The sequence below is a fragment of the Magallana gigas genome, chromosome 6 (genome assembly GCF_963853765.1).
Source record: "Magallana gigas chromosome 6, xbMagGiga1.1, whole genome shotgun sequence".
Classification (NCBI taxonomy): Eukaryota; Metazoa; Mollusca; class Bivalvia; order Ostreida; family Ostreidae; genus Magallana; species Magallana gigas.
In genome coordinates, this window is record NC_088858.1 from 22,032,834 (window position 1) to 22,052,038 (window position 19,205).

Below are 19,205 nucleotides of genomic sequence, written 5' to 3' on the forward strand. Positions count from 1 at the left end.
TAGTACCGGAGGTACAAACTGTTTCTAAGACATTTATCGCCAGGGTTAAGAGGGATGGAAAGACATTTTTAAATTTTAAAATGATAAACTTGCTGTAAACATCAATCTGAATAAATAATTAGATTATTCAGGGTCAGACTGTTTTATAAATTGTCGCTGTGTTGATCCTTACAAAGACATATGATGACGTCAAAGCGTAAAGGATCTGAAAAAATAGATTGCAGAAACACTAATTGTATTTTTTATTCTTTTAAAAGATGCATTTCAATAAAACAACAAATGCACAAAAAAGAATACAATCAAAAATATTGCGCAACCACGTATTAAAAAAAAATAATATTATTGCACTTGATCAATTCAAAATAAATTTTCGCCACTTTTAACACTTTTGGCAATGCTTATTTTATGATAACAAATGTTTTATGTGCCATATGCAAATGCAATATATAATTATATTCATCCATAGAAAATTTTTTAAAAAATTCTGTTCGAAAAACATGTGTCAATTTATATCTAATATAAACAATAGTTTGACATTATCAAACTATCTCTGTGTTCCACCCTGACGAGTTATTTTTCTTGGATCATTTTGGCAAAGTCTTAATTATAAGTAAAACATTCCAAAATGAAAAACAATGATCTTAAACAACTGTTTATACAAAAATACGATATTACAATATCATATTAATAAAAAATATTGCACAACATTCTATTGTATTTGGCATGTTTTTAAATATTATTTACTTTATTAAAAATAAAAGTAAAACAAACAAAAAACACACCACCAAAAAAAACCCAAACAAATAACCTTTGACAAGTCATAATTACATGATGCATCGTATAAATTTATATTTGGGAACAAGAAAACATTTTCTTTTCGAGGAGAAAGTGTCTAATTTGTATTTGAACATCTCTAATTGACACTAACAAAAAATTGTATATATATATATATATTAACAAACATTACTGTCTTTAAAATCTTAATGTCTCATCCTAACAATTTATCATTCTTGAATCTTTGTTACATACATGTATCTCCAAGTTATACATCTCGATATGAAAAACAATCCTAAACAACTGTACATATCAAATTGTTAATACATTCATGTGTTCTGATACATTTGACAAAGTTCTAAAACCCAGCCTCAAATCCCCCATTTAGTTATTTTTACACAGAGTAGAACTGAGTGGCGGCCGATGACTGGACCTCCACCTGCCCTAGTTTGAACTGTATCCGCTTCAACCAGGTCAGGAGGATGCTGAAGGAGGCCTGGTCCTTGGAGGTGCTTGGTGGCTTCCAATTCTCCACTGTCTGGAGTCTGACTTGTAGGTGGCCGGGCAGCTGTAGAATGATAACAAAGTGTATGAATAGTCAGTTATAAATAAGCATTTCAATGAAAATAAATGAATAAAGTTCCTTGATTTCAAATAATTACATGTAACGATTCATACAGCCTTGTTCCATACTCAAATTTTGTCTGACTAAATACACTTAAAAACTATAATACAAGTAAGTACATGTATATTGCAACCATTTACATGCAGATGGATACAATTTTGAGACAGACTGAACTTACAAATAAAATACAATTAACCAGAAAGGAGCTTGTTTATGTGAAGGAATTTTACTTTGGTTTTGTTTTGTTATTTTCATAATTTTACCTGTGAGTGGTAGGTAAAGAGAATTGAGGTCCACATGGGGTAAAGTTTGGCAAGGACAGAAGAATTACACTCCCTTAGGGCCTCCATCAAACTCAAGAAATGGAGATTGACCATCTCTGCTAACTGTAAACATAGGGTAATAGTCATAAATTGAAAACACCATACACCATAGCTTTTCAAAAACTATTAGCCAGCACAGATTCAACAGAAAAGCATGGTGCTTATTGATTAATGAAAACAAAATGTTTGGTTTTTGAAAAACTTTGCTGAAATGCCAACAGGGAATATCTAGCTAGTAAAAAAAAACAATATTTTAAAAAACACCCAGGTTTTACTTTACAACTGCAGGGAAAATGTGGATCACAACTGACATTCTAAGCTAGACCACCAAAAATCCAAAAAGACCACATAATATGTAATGACATAATGTCTATTGATCATCATGCATTTTGAAAGGGCAAAATAAAATAAATATTTATATAGACACAGCACAAACCTGTCTTTGTGGTCTCTCATGCTATAAACCCCATGGTGCAATGAAGGAAAGAGCAAGGTATGATTTATAGCACAAATGTTAAACATTGGTTATTAAACTGCAATTATCAAACACCTACAGTACTGAAAACCTGCAACAATAGCTTCAATGAAATTGTATGTGTACATTATTTGGAGAAAATGTTGGTCTGTAACTGGATTATAATGGCTAAATTAAGATACATTTATTTATCAGTAGCTGTACACTTGTGTATTATATAATCCTTGAGACAATTCTAATTAATTTTTTTATTTGCATATGCTTTCCCAAATATTCTTATGCTACAACTCTGTACGATAACTTCTTGGACAAATACATTTCTGTACCACAGAGTTGGTCAGTGACACGTACCTCCTTGGGGGTGTTCAACATCTGTAGTATCCCGGGGGTGACCCGCCCCCAGAAATCCATCACCATGGTGGAGGCCAGCTTGTGGTTCTCACTGTCCATGGGGTACTGGGCCGCTGTCGACTCACAGTACATGGTCCACAACTATAGATACATAGGGACACAAATCAGTCATGTTTACTGTGAAATATTCTATTTCTTAAAAACATCATTTACAATTTGCACAGAGGTTGACATAACAGATATCTACAGGATGCATGGTATAAGAAGACTGACTAAATGATCAAATATTGGTGTGATATAAATGATGTCTATTAAAACAGATATCCCAAATGTAGTCACTAAAGATCAATTACTGTTAAAATAAAATTCTGACATTCATTTGTTACCTGTGCAAAAAAATGTTCATGCTGTTTTGATATAAAAGCACAGATTAAAAAGAGAGTTATATCCAACTATTTCTACAGTAGGGAATATGTGACACGTACTGCATGTTGATTCAAATAAATAGACAGGTGAATAAATGAATAAAACATTTCACATTATATTACTATAGCACAGTCAAAGTGATTTTTCACAAATCTGCTAATTACATATGTTCTAAAAAGCAATACGAGTAAACAAAACAATATGATCTTGGTTAATAATAGTACATGTATTCATAAAGCTTTCACTGACATACAGAAAGAAAAATAAGCATGCAGGCAGCCATGTCAAATTATGTCAAAATAAAAGGAAAATATATTTAGGAAAAGGAAAAGAAACTCTTAACTTTTTCACAAATAAAAATGCCAATAACAAATACATGTATCAATTAATTTTACATCATTTACCTGACAAAGGATGAAAGCATGGAACAGGGAACTCATATGTAAAACTGAATCCTGAAATCAAATGAGAACAATATCAACAAACTATAATTATATCAATTTATTCACAATTCTCATAGAACTAAACTACATTTAAAAGATTCATGTAATTGTTCTAAGAGAAAACAACAAGTAAGACATTTTTGAATTTTTGAAATTAATATAGTTTCATATGAACCTAGCTATTATTTGGCAAATATTAAGAAATGAAACCTTATTTACTGAAAAATATCGTCGAAATATATTGGTACCACACTGAGCTTTTAATTTGCTTTCCAAAATGAAGCAAAGGTGGAAAAGGAGAAAGGGGGGAAAATGTTTCAGGTACAAGTACAGAATCTTCATATTTAATACAGTGTTTTAAGAAAAAATTTGTAAGAAATGGTGCAATACATTTAATTGACTACAAAAATACAATATCATTCATACCTTCATGTCCTTAAAATAAAACAGTGAAAAAAAATTGAGATTTAAAAAATTAACCACGCTCAGAACTTATATATGAATGGTGATAAAAAAGTGTAAAATGTAAAAAAATAAATAAATAAATAATGTACATCCAAACTTCTGAAAACAATTTAATCATATTAACCTTTGACCTTTCATCAAACCCAGTCATGATAACCAATACATGTTCAGCAATATAGGAGCTGGCATCCAATGGGATTGGCTGACAGGAAATTGGGGCAGTTCCTTCTGTCATTCCTGTATGTGTCAGGGAACCAATCAAAAGCCAAGATAGAAGTCGAATGTGACCAATACAGTCTGTGAATTCTTTCGGTCTACAATAGTAAAACAAAACAAGTTTGTGAATTGATATTATTTAAAGTATTAAGCTAAAGTGAGTACAGATATATCTATATGATAAAAAAAACCAAATATTATATATGACAATAATTTGTTAACATAATGATTGATAGCATTTAATTTCCATATATGATATTTATCTGTATATAAAATAACCTTACCCCTGTTGCACTGTAGAGGGAGGGTGGTATAGCCAGGGCAAGTATCGAGATATTGCCCTGTTGTCTCTGCCATTGCCCCGGGTGATCTCCAGGGCAACAAACTGGGCTATCCCAGACTTCAGCTGATTTCCCAGAGTGTCTTCATTCAGACTACTGCTTCCTCCCTTCATATTGTTCTGTTATAGATTTTCAAACAATTTCACATTGAGGATTTCAGCCAGGACATAGAGTTTTAATAAGGCATGTTTATAGAGGTATATTGAGAGAAAATAGTTACCAGGTATAATGTGGAATCATTAAAAGTTTCATGGTATATCAATTTTTTTAATTTTTGCATGGATGTGATTTTGTGGATTTGCTTAAATTTTAAATGATTAAAGACTGTGCTTCATAATTGTAGTGAATAATTATTCGTAGGTGAGGGGTATCCACCAAACCTATAAATTTGGACAGTCATGAATTCTGATGATTCCTAAGTATACCTTTATAAAATAAATGCTTTGAAATAAACAATGTCATATTTTAATCTGCTCCTATTGATGAAATAAAAACATCTTTTTCAAAAGTTTCCCTGTTAAAACACCTGCCTTGATTTTGGTGAGAGTGTGAAGATCTGCCACAAACTCTGTACACTCGTGTAGGTGGTCCCTCATACACTCAGCAGCACACGTACTGATCAACATCTGACTCTGGAGGTTGTACAGCATCAGCATCTCACTCACAATGTTAGTAGAGCCCAGGGTGCTTCCCGCATCCAGCACCACAAACTACATCAACACAAGTATTTGTACAATACAGGCAGTGTGCATTGAAATGGGGCAAACATGATATGTGAGTGAAACATAAACTAAAACAATAAAACACTTTTGTGCATAATGACATAAAATCTAATTCTAACTAAGGGTAATATTTCATTATGTTAGCAGCAAAGCTGTCATAAACTCAGTAAATGTAATAATCAAATATCTTTTAAGGTATTCAATGTATAACGACCACATTTTGTACCTAATAAATGAATGGTCCGATATTCTTAATTCTTAATCATGATATCATTTTGAATGTGTTATCAAATAAAAATACTCCACCAAAGGAATTTTCAAAATTTTGATTATGGTCCAACTATTTACACCTGGAATTTTGCATTGAAGTCAACGTATGTTTTCTTAAGATATTGTAAAAAGTAACTTAAAATTCGCAAAACTTTCTTGGGTAATACATGCATAAACTTTCTCTTTATTAAAATATGAAATAAAATGAATCATTTACCGCAGATATTTTGACAAAGTTAAAATTTTCTTTTTTTTCATCAAGGGGAGATAACTTTTTAAAAAAAATTTAGGTGCAAAATTACCGGCTCCTTATATGTTGTCTGTCATGTGAATTTAGTTCATTTCACTTTGATAGTTATATAGCAATAAATATTTAACTAGTTTAAAATGATTCAAAATTGTTCAATATCCCCCCATTATACATTGAATACCTTAAAGTAAATAACTGTAAGTGATCTGTATGAGAGTACAAATGGAGCTCTGTTTTCTTACCTGGACCAAGAGGAGAAAATTTTCATCAGGCAAGCTGTGTTTGAATTTGAGGGCCTGCACAAGCTCAAAGATCACAGTTCTGGTCAGGAACAACTTGTCTCTCTCCTGTGTAACAAAACCAAAATAGTGAATTTACCGATGATATACATGCTCTTTATATATAATATGTATCTTACTAAATTATTTGTTAAACCAAAAATGTGTTCCTACCTTGGCAAAAACTCTGTTGCAGAGAGAGCAAATATCCAGAACCTGCTGCAGTTTGAAGGAACAATTCAGGATGGTAAAACTCAGGAGTTTGGAGAATGGGTCCAAAATTGACTGCAAAGTGATTTAGTAATGCATATACAATATCATTAAACCTCTCCTAACTCAGGTGGAAGTGCAGCTGAAGTGAAAAGTGATTAACAGCCAGAAAATCTTGTAAACAAACAAAAAAATTGGTAAATAAAAAAGAAAATTACCATAAAACTCAATTAATATTTACCCTAGAGTTATTGATCCCAGATACTTTCAAGATGGAGATCATGATCTTCAGGAGAGAGGAAGGATCAAACGGTGTAGTCAGAACAGTATACAGCTTCCTAAAAAAGATCTCAAAACTACCCACAATGCTGTTCCACATGGGAGCTGAAGTTTCCAGTGAGATGCAGTTCATGTAATCGGCCAAGTTGTTGAGGAGCAAGATTATTGTATCTGATGGTAGGCTCTTTTTGTTGTTCAAACCCTAGAGAATTAAAACCTTCATTTACTACAAATGATAATATTCACCCAGTCTCATTTTCAAGTTTACAAGTCTTGAAAAGGTATTTTGATTGGGGAAAAAGAACATGGGAATTCATAATAGAAAGAGTGGCTGTGATTGCATGTATGTCGTAGAGTTACAGTGTACAAACCTCTAGAAGCAGCTGAATGGGGGCATGGCAAGGCAGCTCTGTAAAATCTGCCAATGCAGCCGCCATTGTCTTAAAGAAGTTTACATCTGCAAAACATAAATTATACAGTAATAGTCTGAGAAATGAATCATATCATAGAAGATAATGTTACAGTACATTTCTGAGGGAGTCTTAATTACCATCAAAGTTGCTTTGAAACAGCATTGGGAAGATTCCGTTAGGAGCCAGTTGATGCAGGACACACCTGATGAACTGTCGGGCAATGCTGACACTGTTTCCAGGGACCATGACATTGCTAGAAATATTCAAGTAGTAGTATTAGTCTCCTTACTTCAAAAATAATTTATCACAAAAATATTGATCATCAGAAGGCCAAAGTCATTTCACTGATTCAGAAGAAAACCAACATGCAATTTGCAGCACAGAGCATAAGTAAAATACAAGATCCTTTGAGAAAGATTACTCTATCAGAGTACACTATTAAAACAGTGAAAATGTTGCGATTTTTTTTACCTGTCCACCTGCCACACATATGGACTGCTTGATGCAATTCTAAAAAAAAAAAGAGGAATCTCAAAGTCATGTTGATTTTCAAATACTGTGGAATCATTAGATTTCGTGGTGGCTCAATTTTCGTGGAATTCGTGGCTACCTCTCATCCACAAATAAACACCCCCACAAACTAATAAACTAGGGAAAATACAAAAAATAACGTCCCCTCGAACCTGTAAAAATTTAAGCAATTCACGAAAATTGGCCCCCACGAAGTTTAATGATTCCACAGTAAATTAAATTCTAATCATGCTTTGTTATGTGACATGAGACTTCACCTAGAAACACACTGCAGAGTTTCTAACAATAGAGGTGTGGCTAAAGCAGGCTCTCTGTGTATGAAGGTTGCCAAGACGATAACGCAGTAGCCAATCGTATCCTCGTCATACTGTTCTAGGACAGCATTGCATTCTGGACAGCGCTCCACCATGATGTTTTCTCCATATCTCGAAGAGGAGGCTTTCTTGGTAGCTTTCTGTTTGGACAGCAGTTCACTCTTTCTTGCTCTTTTCCTGAGAATTAAAAACGATACCAAACTTTCAACAATTCATTTAATAATATTACATAAAATAAGTCAGAAAATGAGTAAACTATAAATAATTCTTACATGTTTTCTCCTCGGTGTGTTGGCACATTTGATCAAATTATGCATTACCATGCAAAGTATAATACTTGAGCATACCATTTTTATAAAAATTGGATTAAAACTCACCCTCCAGGTTTTACAGCAGCTTCCTCTTGCAACTGTTCATTAAGTTCTGGGAAAGCTTTTTGTAGTTCTACAGTAATTAATCCAGTCTTTCTGGGTTTCCTAGCCCTGAACCTTGGCTGGGTTCCCTTCAGCAGGCTTGCTGTGTGTAACAGATCTGCAAAATTTTACAAACCATACAAACTGTGGACAACATGTAAAGCAATACATCTTGACACAATTAGCATTTTAAGATACAATACAAAGAGGAGCCTTGTGATTGGTTTCCTCACCTTTTCCTTCCTCCTGTGTGTCAGCATCCCCGGAGTCAGTGGCTCCCCCTGTGTACTTTTCTCCATCAGTGTCGGATGTCGTCTGCTTCTCACTGTCTTCTGCTCCACTCTCCACCTCTGATGTCATATCATTGCTCCGCTCGGTTGTACTGGTCAGGCCTGTCAGCGTGCTGGAGGCATCTGTCACACTGCTACTGAACATGGTCACTTTACTAGCGTCTGTCATTTGGGACACTTGGGACACCTGTGGGCCAGCGTTGTAGGTATCCTTGACCTTTGACCTGTCTTCCTTCTCACTGAATTCTTTCAGCTGTTTGGCCATGATTGTATCTACTGATGGAATTTCCTCTGCTTTCACCTCTGGGGTGTGGGTTGTCTCAATTCGTGCAGGAGAGGTGGATCTTTCAGAAGTTGGCAAGTTTGGCTGAACCCTTCTAATCTCTGCTGCTCTCTACAAATCCATCAAATTGAATATATCTACGGTACATCCCATCACTTTATCTTAATGATACGTAGCATAACATAAGTTCTTACATTGCCAATCAAAAATACTTGATACATGATGAAACTATTTTGAACCTAGAAAATCTAAAATCAAAAATAAATTACCCTTGGTGACTGTTTTCTTCCTTTAAAGCCCTTCTCAGTCTCAGGCTCTGTGTATTCAATGATTCTTCTTGGGGGTTTCCTTTGCTTGGAGGGTCTTCTGGGGGTTTCCACCACTTCCTGTCCCTGGCCTTCCTCTGAAGGAGACACATTGTCTGTGTTGTTTGCTTTGTACTGGACAGTGCTGTACTCCGGGGGTGACATCAGGTTCACCTCTACTGTGTCCTTCACCTTTGGACTCTGTGGAGGTGTGTCTGTCTCCTGGATGTTCTCAAGGTCATTTACTTTTGTCGAATCTGAAATAACACAATAAATTTCAGAATTTAGATACAACAAATCTAACAACTGGTAATTTTTTCAAAGTGATGATATCAATTGAACAATCATGTACATTTATGTTTTTATTCAAAAGGACTGAGGTTGGAATGACCTCATGCAGGAACATTTTTACCATTTAAAATAGCTAGGGTTTTGTCCTGTTACAATTTTTTTTATTCAAATCACATCAGGAAAGCCTTCTGTAGCTGTTTGGTTGAAAACTTGCAATTGCACATGAACAAGCAGTAGTACAAAAGCATTATGCATCAGTACATTTATTAACCTTTACTTCTAAGCATTGAGGGACTTGGTGGCAGAAATCCATCCTCATGTTTCTTACAGCGATGATGCTGGGCGTCTATTGTATTGATGACGACTCTTACCAGAGTCTGGATGATGGCAGACACAGGGGAAGTGTAAAACTGGTACTGTCAACATCAAGATCTCCATGTATAAATATTTATATCAGAAGTTAAAAATTACTACGCAAGATAATTTGATGATGCATTAAGATGCACACTATTTTTTTTTAATTTGACTGATAAAAGGGTACTCTCTATTACAATAATAGAGACTTTCATCTATAGAGGCATCCATAAAACTTGAATAATAAACATATGGTTTTGTCAGTCCCTTTGAACATTGGTCATCTGTAATACACACCCACTCACCTTGTAAAGTATGACCAGTAGAGTGGTCAGCCAGGAGATGCGGGTGTGGGGCTCCAGGTACCACAGGGTGTAGTTTGGGGGCTGGTAGTCACTGGCATACCTCTGGGGGGAGGGGCCGTACTGTAGCAACAAGAGAGTGATTGGGAGGATCTGGTTCCCCAGCTCCAAGTTACGGTCCAGAACCTAGATAAACATTACAATCTAAGGTTACCCTTTCTGGCACTCCAATTAAAATAAACTTGAAAGATATTGACCATCATGGTTTATTTTAATATACTGTCTATCTTAGAAAAATGCTTATCAAATGTTGTTTTAGTACATATTTCAGAAAGTCTAAAATGGACACCATGTTCAAGCATATGAAAAACAATTTTTAATGAATTTATGAATTTGCCCTAATATGGTAAAATTTCAAAGTTAAAATAAATAGAACACTTACAAATGGAACTCCACTCAAGAATGCATTAAATACAGCAGAGGATCTGGAATAAGTTTTCAAATGATAATATATATGTACATGTATGTATAAATCTAAAATAACATACACAGTAGAGTAATCATGGTAATAGCAAAGCATATGGACCTGTGATTTTGATTTGTTATCGGTGAAATTCTTTATAAGTTCCAATAAGTTCACAATACATCTTTAAGATAAATGGAATAAAACCAACTTTGCTATAAAGCTTGTTTCATTACAGGAATGTTTGCTTTGTCTGTGTTTTACTAAAAGCATACAATACATGACATTGTATTAAAATGAACTGCTATAATTAGAACACTTGGTAAGAATTCGTACCTGAGTTTGTGTGGTGGCACACTGAAGGATTTCTCTGTCTGGTTGTACCCCAGGAGAACATTAAGATGTCTGAGCACAATGTTCTACAAGTTTCAAGAAAATTTCAAACTTTCAAGAAGCACAATAAAAACTAGTGGGTATTGTTTTTTATTTTTTACAAAAAAACACATGTCTCCCCTTCTCCCCAAGGATTGTAATATTGGGCAAATTTAACAATTGAAAAAGAATGATGACAGCTATATGTTACCCAGACCTAGACAACATTTTATTATCTTTTTCTTAATTTGACCTGAGTAAAACATGGTCAAGGTCATATATAAATCAAAAGTACACCTTAGTGTATTATTATTGTTCTTTGTTTAAAGTTTGAAGTCCTTCTGTCAAAGTATATTCAGGAGTTGAACAATGAAGTTTTTTCTAATATGACCTTGAAATAAGAATTCTACGTCAAGGTCAAACATTTTGGTAAGGTTCAACTAGGTTATATACCATCTACCTATGATACAAGTTAAAAGTCTGTATGTTAAAGGAGTCTTGTGTTATGGTCGAGACAATATTTTTATGAAAAGCTTGACCTTGAAGAACAAATTAGGTCAAGGTCAAAACTTTTGGTGGCGTGCACTCCTTCTCAATACCATCTACATATGTTCCAAGTTTGAAGTCTTAATGTCAAAGGGTATTTAAGTTATGACCCAGACAAATTTGTTTTTTCTTCTTACTTTGACCTTGAGTAGAACAAGGTCAAGGTCAAATATTATTCAATAGTACACCTAAGTGTATTATTATTGTTCTTTGTTTAAAGTTTGAAGTCCTTCTGTCAAAGTATATTCAGGAGTTGAACAATGAAGTTTTTTCTAATATGACCTTGAAATAAGAATTCTACGTCAAGGTCAAACATTTTGGTAAGGTTCAACTAGGTTATATACTATCTATCTATGATACAAGTTAAAAGTCTGTATGTTAAAGGAGTCTTGTGTTATGGTCCAGACAATATTTTTTATGAAAAGCTTGACCTTGAAGAACAAATTAGGTCAAGGTCAAAACTTTTGGTGGCGTGCACTCCTTCTCAATACCATCTACATATGTTCCAAGTTTGAAGTCTTAATGTCAAAGGGTATTTAAGTTATGACCCAGACAAATTTGTTTTTTCTTCTTACTTTGACCTTGAGTAAAACAAGGTCAAGGTCAAATATTATTCAATAGTACACCTAAGTGTATTATTATCGTTTAAAGTTTGAAGTCCTTCTGTCAAAGTATATTCAGGAGTTGAACAATGAAGTTTATTCTAATATGACCTTGAAATAAAAATTCTAGGTCAAGGTCAAAAAATTTGGTAAGGTTCAACTAGGTTATATACCATTTATCTATGGTACAAGTTAAAAGTCTGTATGTTAAAGGAGTCTTGTGTTATGGTCCAGACAATATTTTCTATGAGAAGCTTGACCTTGAAGAACAAAATAGGTCAAGGTCAATACCATCTACCTATGTTCCAAGTTTGAAGTCTTAATGTCAAAGGGTATTTAAGTTACGGCCTGGACAAATTTGGATGAAGAAGAAAAAGAAGAAGAAGAAGAAAGTCGACAAAAACAATGTCTCCCCTTTGAAAGGGGAGACATAATACTATGCAAATATTAAAAGAATTCACTGACAGGCAGTTACATTATCTGTATGAAACATGAAGCTTTAAACATAATAAACTGAAAATTCCAAATTAAGAAAAACTTTGCAAATGCCTTTTAAAATTCCTATTTTATTAAAAAGAAAATTTAACCTTGACCTTTCACCTTAACTACCACAAGGTTTCTTTCAAGTCACAGAGAAACTCAGAATCCCATTGTTTCATTCCAAAGGCTCAAAGGACACATTTTACCGGGTAATTAAAAATATTCTCTGGAACCCATTTCACACAACATATAGAAAACTCTTCTATCTTGACGTCTGAAGCCTTAATTAGGCCTAAAATCAGTTCAGGTTTTTTTTAAGTCATAGAGAGTTGTAATAGAATGTTCTATGCAATAGCTCATACAAAGTTAACTGACAAAATGCATGAATGTAACCTTTGACATTTTGTTCCCAAATCCAATAATGAAATCATCAGGTAATGTTTTGATCCATAAGGTGAATGATTTTTAGAGATATCAGTTGGTAACTAAGGTTCATGCCAGACATACCAGATGGAGAGACCAAATTTCTCCAAAATATTTAAGAAAAAATTTGAGATAAAAATTTACTGTACACTTTAAACAGTGTCCTGATGTTAATTATTACTTTTTCATGTAGATTTTCATGTAGACTCACCTGAATTCTGTTGTCTTTCTTTCTATCATCATCTTGTTTTACTGTAACCATGAACTGAAAAAATATAGATAATAAAATACAACAATAAATAAACAAGAACACAAGGTTAAAAAGCAGTAAACTTTCCTGTAAAGCTAACTACAATTACGAGGGTTGTCCCAAAATAGCGTAGACAAGTGGCGTTATTTAGTTAACCGACGACAAAGGAAGATGAAATTTGTGCCAAAAAGGGTTCAAGATATTTGCATTCAAATAATGTTTTAAAATCAAGTATTGTTTGAGATTAAATTAGTGAAATGAAAGCATGCTAGATCAGAAATTCGACATGCAGCGCAATGTCAAAAACAAAAAGTTAAAATCAACATAATGAAATGAAAATTGCGAGGAAAAGTACTTTTTGAATGAAAAAATTCAAATAAAACATACATTGATATTTGATAATAATTCTATTAGTGACTCAGAAAATGTTTTGGCTATAACAAAATTTTTAAATATTATATAGCGCATTTTGTGACAAGTTGAAAAGTTAACTCGTAATAAAATGACGATGTCAGCGTTTAAGGCGGCGCAGCAGTAACTGATACAATTTTGTATAAACCATGAAAAAAATCCTTAGCGGCTTTAAAAGTAAATGAAATTAACAAAATCAATTAGAAATGCGTTTTGTGAATAAGTAGTTAAACAACATTGAAAATATTTAAACAAGTATGATGACAATAAGTGAAAAAAAAGAAACCCCTAACGATATAAATGGACGTACGCGTCAAAATGCAGAACGACACATTTCGGTAAGACGGACGTTGAACAACAAGTAATACAGGACAAGTTTAGAGCCGACAGATCGTTTGTACTTAAAAAATATGAAAAAACAAAAACAAAACTAGAAATATGTTGAATGTGCACTCAGGGTACATGTTCAAAGATATTTTTTCTAAGACATTTTCGGAAATAAAACGTAAATGTTATCGTAAAACGATGTGGAGGGTTTAGCAACAACGTAAAACTGGAAATTTTTGACGTCGCACATTGCGTCGCCTGACAAAACGTGTTGTTAATAAATATTTATTTCCTTGAGAAATAAATATTTTAAAAGTACAGATTTGAATTTTTCAGTATTGTTTGCCAATGGGTCATTGAAGAAAACATAGAAGTTTTATGAAATTGCAGTGAACAAATTATAAATTAGGTGTCCTGTGTACATTATTTTGGGACAACCCTCGTATACTGTAAAAGCTGTAAAACTTTAAATCTCACATGTTGCAGATTCTAAGAACCAACATCTCTTCCATTTCATATTAGCAGAAAGAATTGTAAACAGTAAATAATAGCACCACCTACCCTCATCAACAGAGCCACCAGTTGATACACTGTGTCCCTATCTACTCCCTCCATGTCCATAGCCTTCTGTAGCAGGGCTGTAAAATTACTTTCCTCATCTGTAAACTCTTTGATATTCCCTCCTGTAAATCAATGAACTTACTGAATAACAGGGTTTTTTTTACTGCATGCACAAAATTTGAACTTTGTTTTATTTTATTTATGAATCGATGACTTTAAAAACAACAAATTAATATAAACCAATTTTTTGTGGTTGGGATAAAGCCCTTAAATTCCATTCAAAAATAGCAACCCTAAGAAAAATCAAGTTTAATCACAGTAATGAATTATCACTGTATCATCTTTTAACATGCTGTAAAATCAACATTTCAAATTATAAAAATATCTCTTTGATTTGACGAAGATAAACCTTATTTCTATCGCCAAATTTATTCAGGAAATTACTTGACAATAAAGGTCAACAGATTTATTTTATGTTTGATTATTGCCAGCTTAGTCAAACTGGAAATCAGATAAACTACCAAGCATCATCAACATAGAAAATAGTGGCCGGGTCTCAAACCTGGAAAGATGTTGCTAAATGCCCCAAACTGCATCCTGGTGGTCATACGTCTGCCCAAGTTAAAGTGAGGGGCAGACTGCTGTCTTATGCAGGCCTTTTCCTTGGCTTGTTCCACTGAAACATAGAGGTATTTTGTAAGTTTCAAAAGGCATATCCACCTGGCAACGAAACAACTCTGTGCATAAGGTAAATGCGAGAAACCAAAACAACGGTAAATGAATGCGAGGAAACAAAGATACATGAATAAATAAGACACAAAGTTGACACCAAAAAAAGCTATATGAAACACAGTGTTAAAAGAATAAAGTAATTAAAAGAGGTACTACATTGGATAATACACTGTACATGTAATTGATTTAAGTACATGAATAGGTATGCCTCTTACTTAACTGAAAACATATGCACAGAACTTGGCAAAATCAAAGCTAACACACAACACACCAGCTGGGTTCTCTTTGAATGATTTCGAACCAAGCCCAAACTTTTGGCTGACCAGTTTATATTATCAGCACAGACACTCAAGTCAAGCAAGTTCAACTCAAACTCTACTGTTCTAGAACAGTTCATCAGGAACATAACCAAGATAGCACTCTTGTTCAAACTTAATATCATCTGAGCACACCAGCAAAGTATCAAAACTACATAGCCTACATGTACCATATGAGGCTACAGGGTTCATCTTTTCTACTGAATACTACTCATTTGAACTACTTTCTACTTTAGATGAAGAGTTTTACATGTAATATAAATATTAGATTCTCTCATAGGTTGAACTGAAGTGCTTGAATCATATTTACATCAAGAAGTATATGTGTTTTTGATAAATGTGTTTTAAAAAAAGTGTCACCTAGTTCCTCAGATATTCATTGGACAATATTTTACCCAATGAAAGATAGATAGATAGATAGATAGATAGATAGATAGATAGATAGATAGATAGATAGATAGACAGATAGATAGATTGATCGATCGATAGATAATGACTCTCAAATGACATTATTCCCTTCACCTTTTACCTATATAGCAATCAATGTCATTTACCGGTACTTGTTATGTGTCATGGCCTGCCTAGTATGATTAATTTGATGATTGTCATGGAAATGGGTCTCAAGACAACAAAATTAAACGGTAATCAAAGTACTGAAGTACTGACTGGAGTTGATTTTATCAATTATCATTTATTTAAAAATCAACTTATCTAATTACTAAAAATTTCTAGTCTGTTTTGAATTACGCACTTTTTTATAATATAAATTATTAAACTTTTCCGGCAAGAATTTCAAGAAACTCCATATGAATCATGTGTAATATTTAAAGATAGATTTCAAACTATGTATTAGTAATCGAAACAATTCTAAAAATTGTATGGATTCAAGCACTATTGACATCGAACTCTTAATACAGTCTCGTTCAACTATACGCTCAGCTTTCTCCGTTAATCTCAGCCAAGCATGAGAGCCTCTCTGCTTGTCGGAGATTTACGGAGACAGCCGGGCGTTTGGTTGAACAAGACTGTATTAAACTCATTAAACTCTGGCGTAGGAATACATGAGACTACAAAAATATCTAAATTGTTCGTATTATATAAAATCTGACTATTTTCAAAGTGTTTATAGATAAGTTTCCTTGAAAAACAATGCTCCAGCATACATTACACCGATTTTTTTTTTTTTTTCAAGAACTACGTCTTGTCAGCGGTGATGTTTTGTGCTTAGGTCCAAACACTGTTTCACTTTTGGTTTGCCAGAGTAACTGCATAGGAGAGTTGATCAAAATCAACTCCCAAAAACTGAATATCTCTGTAATGTCTTGTTTGAAGGGAGTCAAATATTTTTAAAAAATAAGCAAGATCTGCATGTTCAACAGTAAATTCCTGATCAGAAAAGGTGAAATAACAAAGCGATATGAACTGAAGTTTGAATTTCAGAGATATTTTATTTACCTTGTCAGTTTAAGAGTATACTTGTAGATTAAAAAGCTTTGATGACAGGAAGGGATAAACAAAACCAACACAACATGTAGGTATTCCTCAAATTCAAAATTTCTTACTCATTCTAACCTTAAGTTATTGGATTGTATGTTTAATAATAATAAGCTTGTACTGTCTGCCTAAGAACTGTTCAGTTAAAACACAGCAGTATATGTGAAAATAGGTGGGGCACAGAAGACCCAGACAAAAATCTTTAAAAAAAATTGTATTTCAACAGAAGTTTTGTTTTATACTTTCATGCATCAGTGTTAACTCAGCATGTATGAGTAAAAAAAAAAATTGACAAATTATGAATGAATCTCCATGAAAAAAAATCGGAATCAATATCTAACTGCAACTATCATTGCTGCAATTGCAGTAGTGATCAAAACACTGTTCCACAGAAATGGAAAGATCATGGTAAACATGCTACATGTATCAAACATTTTACAAATACTGTAACACACATAGTAAAATACTTTGGAAAGTATGCCTGCACTGGAAAGACAAATCATGCAGTTGTGTGGATGAGAATTTTCTTGGTCAAATTTTTGTAAAGCTATAAAAATTTGGACATAACCAAAAGCTTTAGTAAAAAAAAAAACTGCAGGGTGTTAAACTTACGGAGGACCTTATACATAAGCAGCTTCCATTTACTACGAGTCTCTGCAAATAAGGTCACAAGTCTTGGAAATAAAGTAAGAAAACAAGGATCATTCTAAACTAATAAACAATTACACGTATAGCTGTAACATATTTCCTCTTCAATAATAAGATAATTATGTAATGAAAGTATATGCTGTACATACTGTATACAGGGAAATATTCGTACCCATTTAATTTTTGCGTCTTTTGCCCTTGTTATCAGAGGGCGATCGAATTTAAGCAAATTCAAGACTGGGTGAATTCCAATGTCTTAAAAAATCCATCTTCAAAAACAACTACTGTTTAATCATTTAAATTTGTGGGGGCCAATTTTCGTGGATTGTTGGTTTTTTGCTTCTTCGTGGGGATGTAATTTCGTGGATGTACTGGTTTTTCAGTTTTAATAACTCTTTCAAAACTTGTTTTTGTGGAGGACGTAAATTCATGGGGGAGGGCTACCCACGAAAACCATGAAAATTGAGCCACCACGAATTCTAATGAATCCACAGTATGTCTGGGCGAATTTGAGACAGGGCGAAACCATTTTCAAGTGAAGAAAGGAGAAAATATCACGGGGCGAAAATTACCCTGTATACAGTATGGTATTCATATGAGTAGTAACTGCAATCAATACAAAATGATCGGGAACTTGAACAACTCTTTACCGGTTAGTATTTGACACAGATTTAGCTATTAAGTATTCTAATACACACATGGTATTTAATGTAAGTATATTAATTGTTAATATAAAACAGGAAAACAATTAAACTTCACAATTATAACTGGTATACATGCCCACATCTGTTTTTTAATTTATGATTCTGCATCGATCGATAAAATTAGTGTTTTCAAGTGAAAAAAAAACCTCATCACCTTTTTGTTTGAGGGCATATTCAAACACATTAAGAAATGAGATAATTTATTGGACGACAGGAATACTGATAACCAATCATAGCAAATATGAAATGTACTCTCTGAACGACTGATATCCAACAATAAAAAAAATATAAAACTTCATATTCATTTTTACCTGCACATGACTTACTAGGTGAATATAACATTGATTTTTTCTACATTTTTAAAAAACCTGATTGGACATTTCCCATTTGAATACGTTTTTTGTACACAGAACTGGTCAAATTAAATATACATGTGTACTAGCTGCCAAAGAATGTATCTTAGAGATACGTACTGTAGTATATCAAAATAGTTGCAAGCTTGCCCAAAATGCCAGCTGGAATACACTAGCTAGTAAAGTAAAACTTTTTTAGCTAGTACATATACTTACATGGATAAAGCAAATTCTCGGATTAAGATAAGTTTTGTGGAATTCCTGGGCAAATTTCTTGACAAAGTCTTGCAATAGTTTACAATTATAATAAACTTGTTTAAAACAAATTTACAGATATAACAAATTGACTTTCAGTCCCTTAGAGGTAATACATGTATAACAAAATTTACATCATTTACGGTACAATAAATTGTTTTAAAGTTTTTAAACTTAGCAATACCAATAAATATAATTGTTTGATTGAATTCATTTCCACATAAATTATTTAATTTACCATTCGATTATTTTAATTAGGTTTCCAAAGAAGGTATTTATTTCCACGCTTCAGTATGCACAAATAGTAGGCATGTGAAAGAAAA

At 33.3% G+C, this 19,205-nt stretch overlaps 1 protein-coding gene across 7 annotated transcripts in view; it reads right to left on the reverse strand.

Annotated features, from left to right (window-relative positions):
- Positions 1–228: 228 nt before the first annotated feature.
- Positions 229–19,205, reverse strand: part of LOC105342606 (protein unc-79 homolog) — a 36,147-nt gene continuing 17,170 nt past the window's right edge. For 4 of the 7 annotated variants that reach the window (XM_066086640.1, XM_066086637.1, XM_066086642.1 and 1 more), the window contains 26 exons: positions 17,535–17,576; positions 14,942–15,055; positions 14,380–14,501; positions 13,042–13,095; positions 10,744–10,826; positions 10,387–10,429; positions 9,948–10,130; positions 9,560–9,704; positions 8,962–9,254; positions 8,353–8,803; positions 8,084–8,237; positions 7,650–7,883; positions 7,333–7,371; positions 6,999–7,114; positions 6,820–6,905; positions 6,411–6,650; positions 6,134–6,244; positions 5,924–6,028; positions 4,970–5,149; positions 4,383–4,558; positions 4,007–4,196; positions 3,379–3,429; positions 2,549–2,689; positions 2,159–2,179; positions 1,663–1,785; positions 229–1,342 (listed from right to left, as the gene is read on the reverse strand). In XM_066086640.1, coding sequence (XP_065942712.1) covers positions 1,169–1,342; positions 1,663–1,785; positions 2,159–2,179; positions 2,549–2,689; positions 3,379–3,429; positions 4,007–4,196; positions 4,383–4,558; positions 4,970–5,149; positions 5,924–6,028; positions 6,134–6,244; positions 6,411–6,650; positions 6,820–6,905; positions 6,999–7,114; positions 7,333–7,371; positions 7,650–7,883; positions 8,084–8,237; positions 8,353–8,803; positions 8,962–9,254; positions 9,560–9,704; positions 9,948–10,130; positions 10,387–10,429; positions 10,744–10,826; positions 13,042–13,095; positions 14,380–14,501; positions 14,942–15,055; positions 17,535–17,576 — 3,671 coding nt within the window. In that variant the 3' untranslated portion in view covers positions 229–1,168. The remainder of the gene's footprint in view (positions 1,343–1,662; positions 1,786–2,158; positions 2,180–2,548; positions 2,690–3,378; positions 3,430–4,006; positions 4,197–4,382; positions 4,559–4,969; positions 5,150–5,923; positions 6,029–6,133; positions 6,245–6,410; positions 6,651–6,819; positions 6,906–6,998; positions 7,115–7,332; positions 7,372–7,649; positions 7,884–8,083; positions 8,238–8,352; positions 8,804–8,961; positions 9,255–9,559; positions 9,705–9,947; positions 10,131–10,386; positions 10,430–10,743; positions 10,827–13,041; positions 13,096–14,379; positions 14,502–14,941; positions 15,056–17,534; positions 17,577–19,205) is intronic. The other 3 variants (XM_066086638.1, XM_066086641.1, XM_066086639.1) reach the window with 3 other exon arrangements.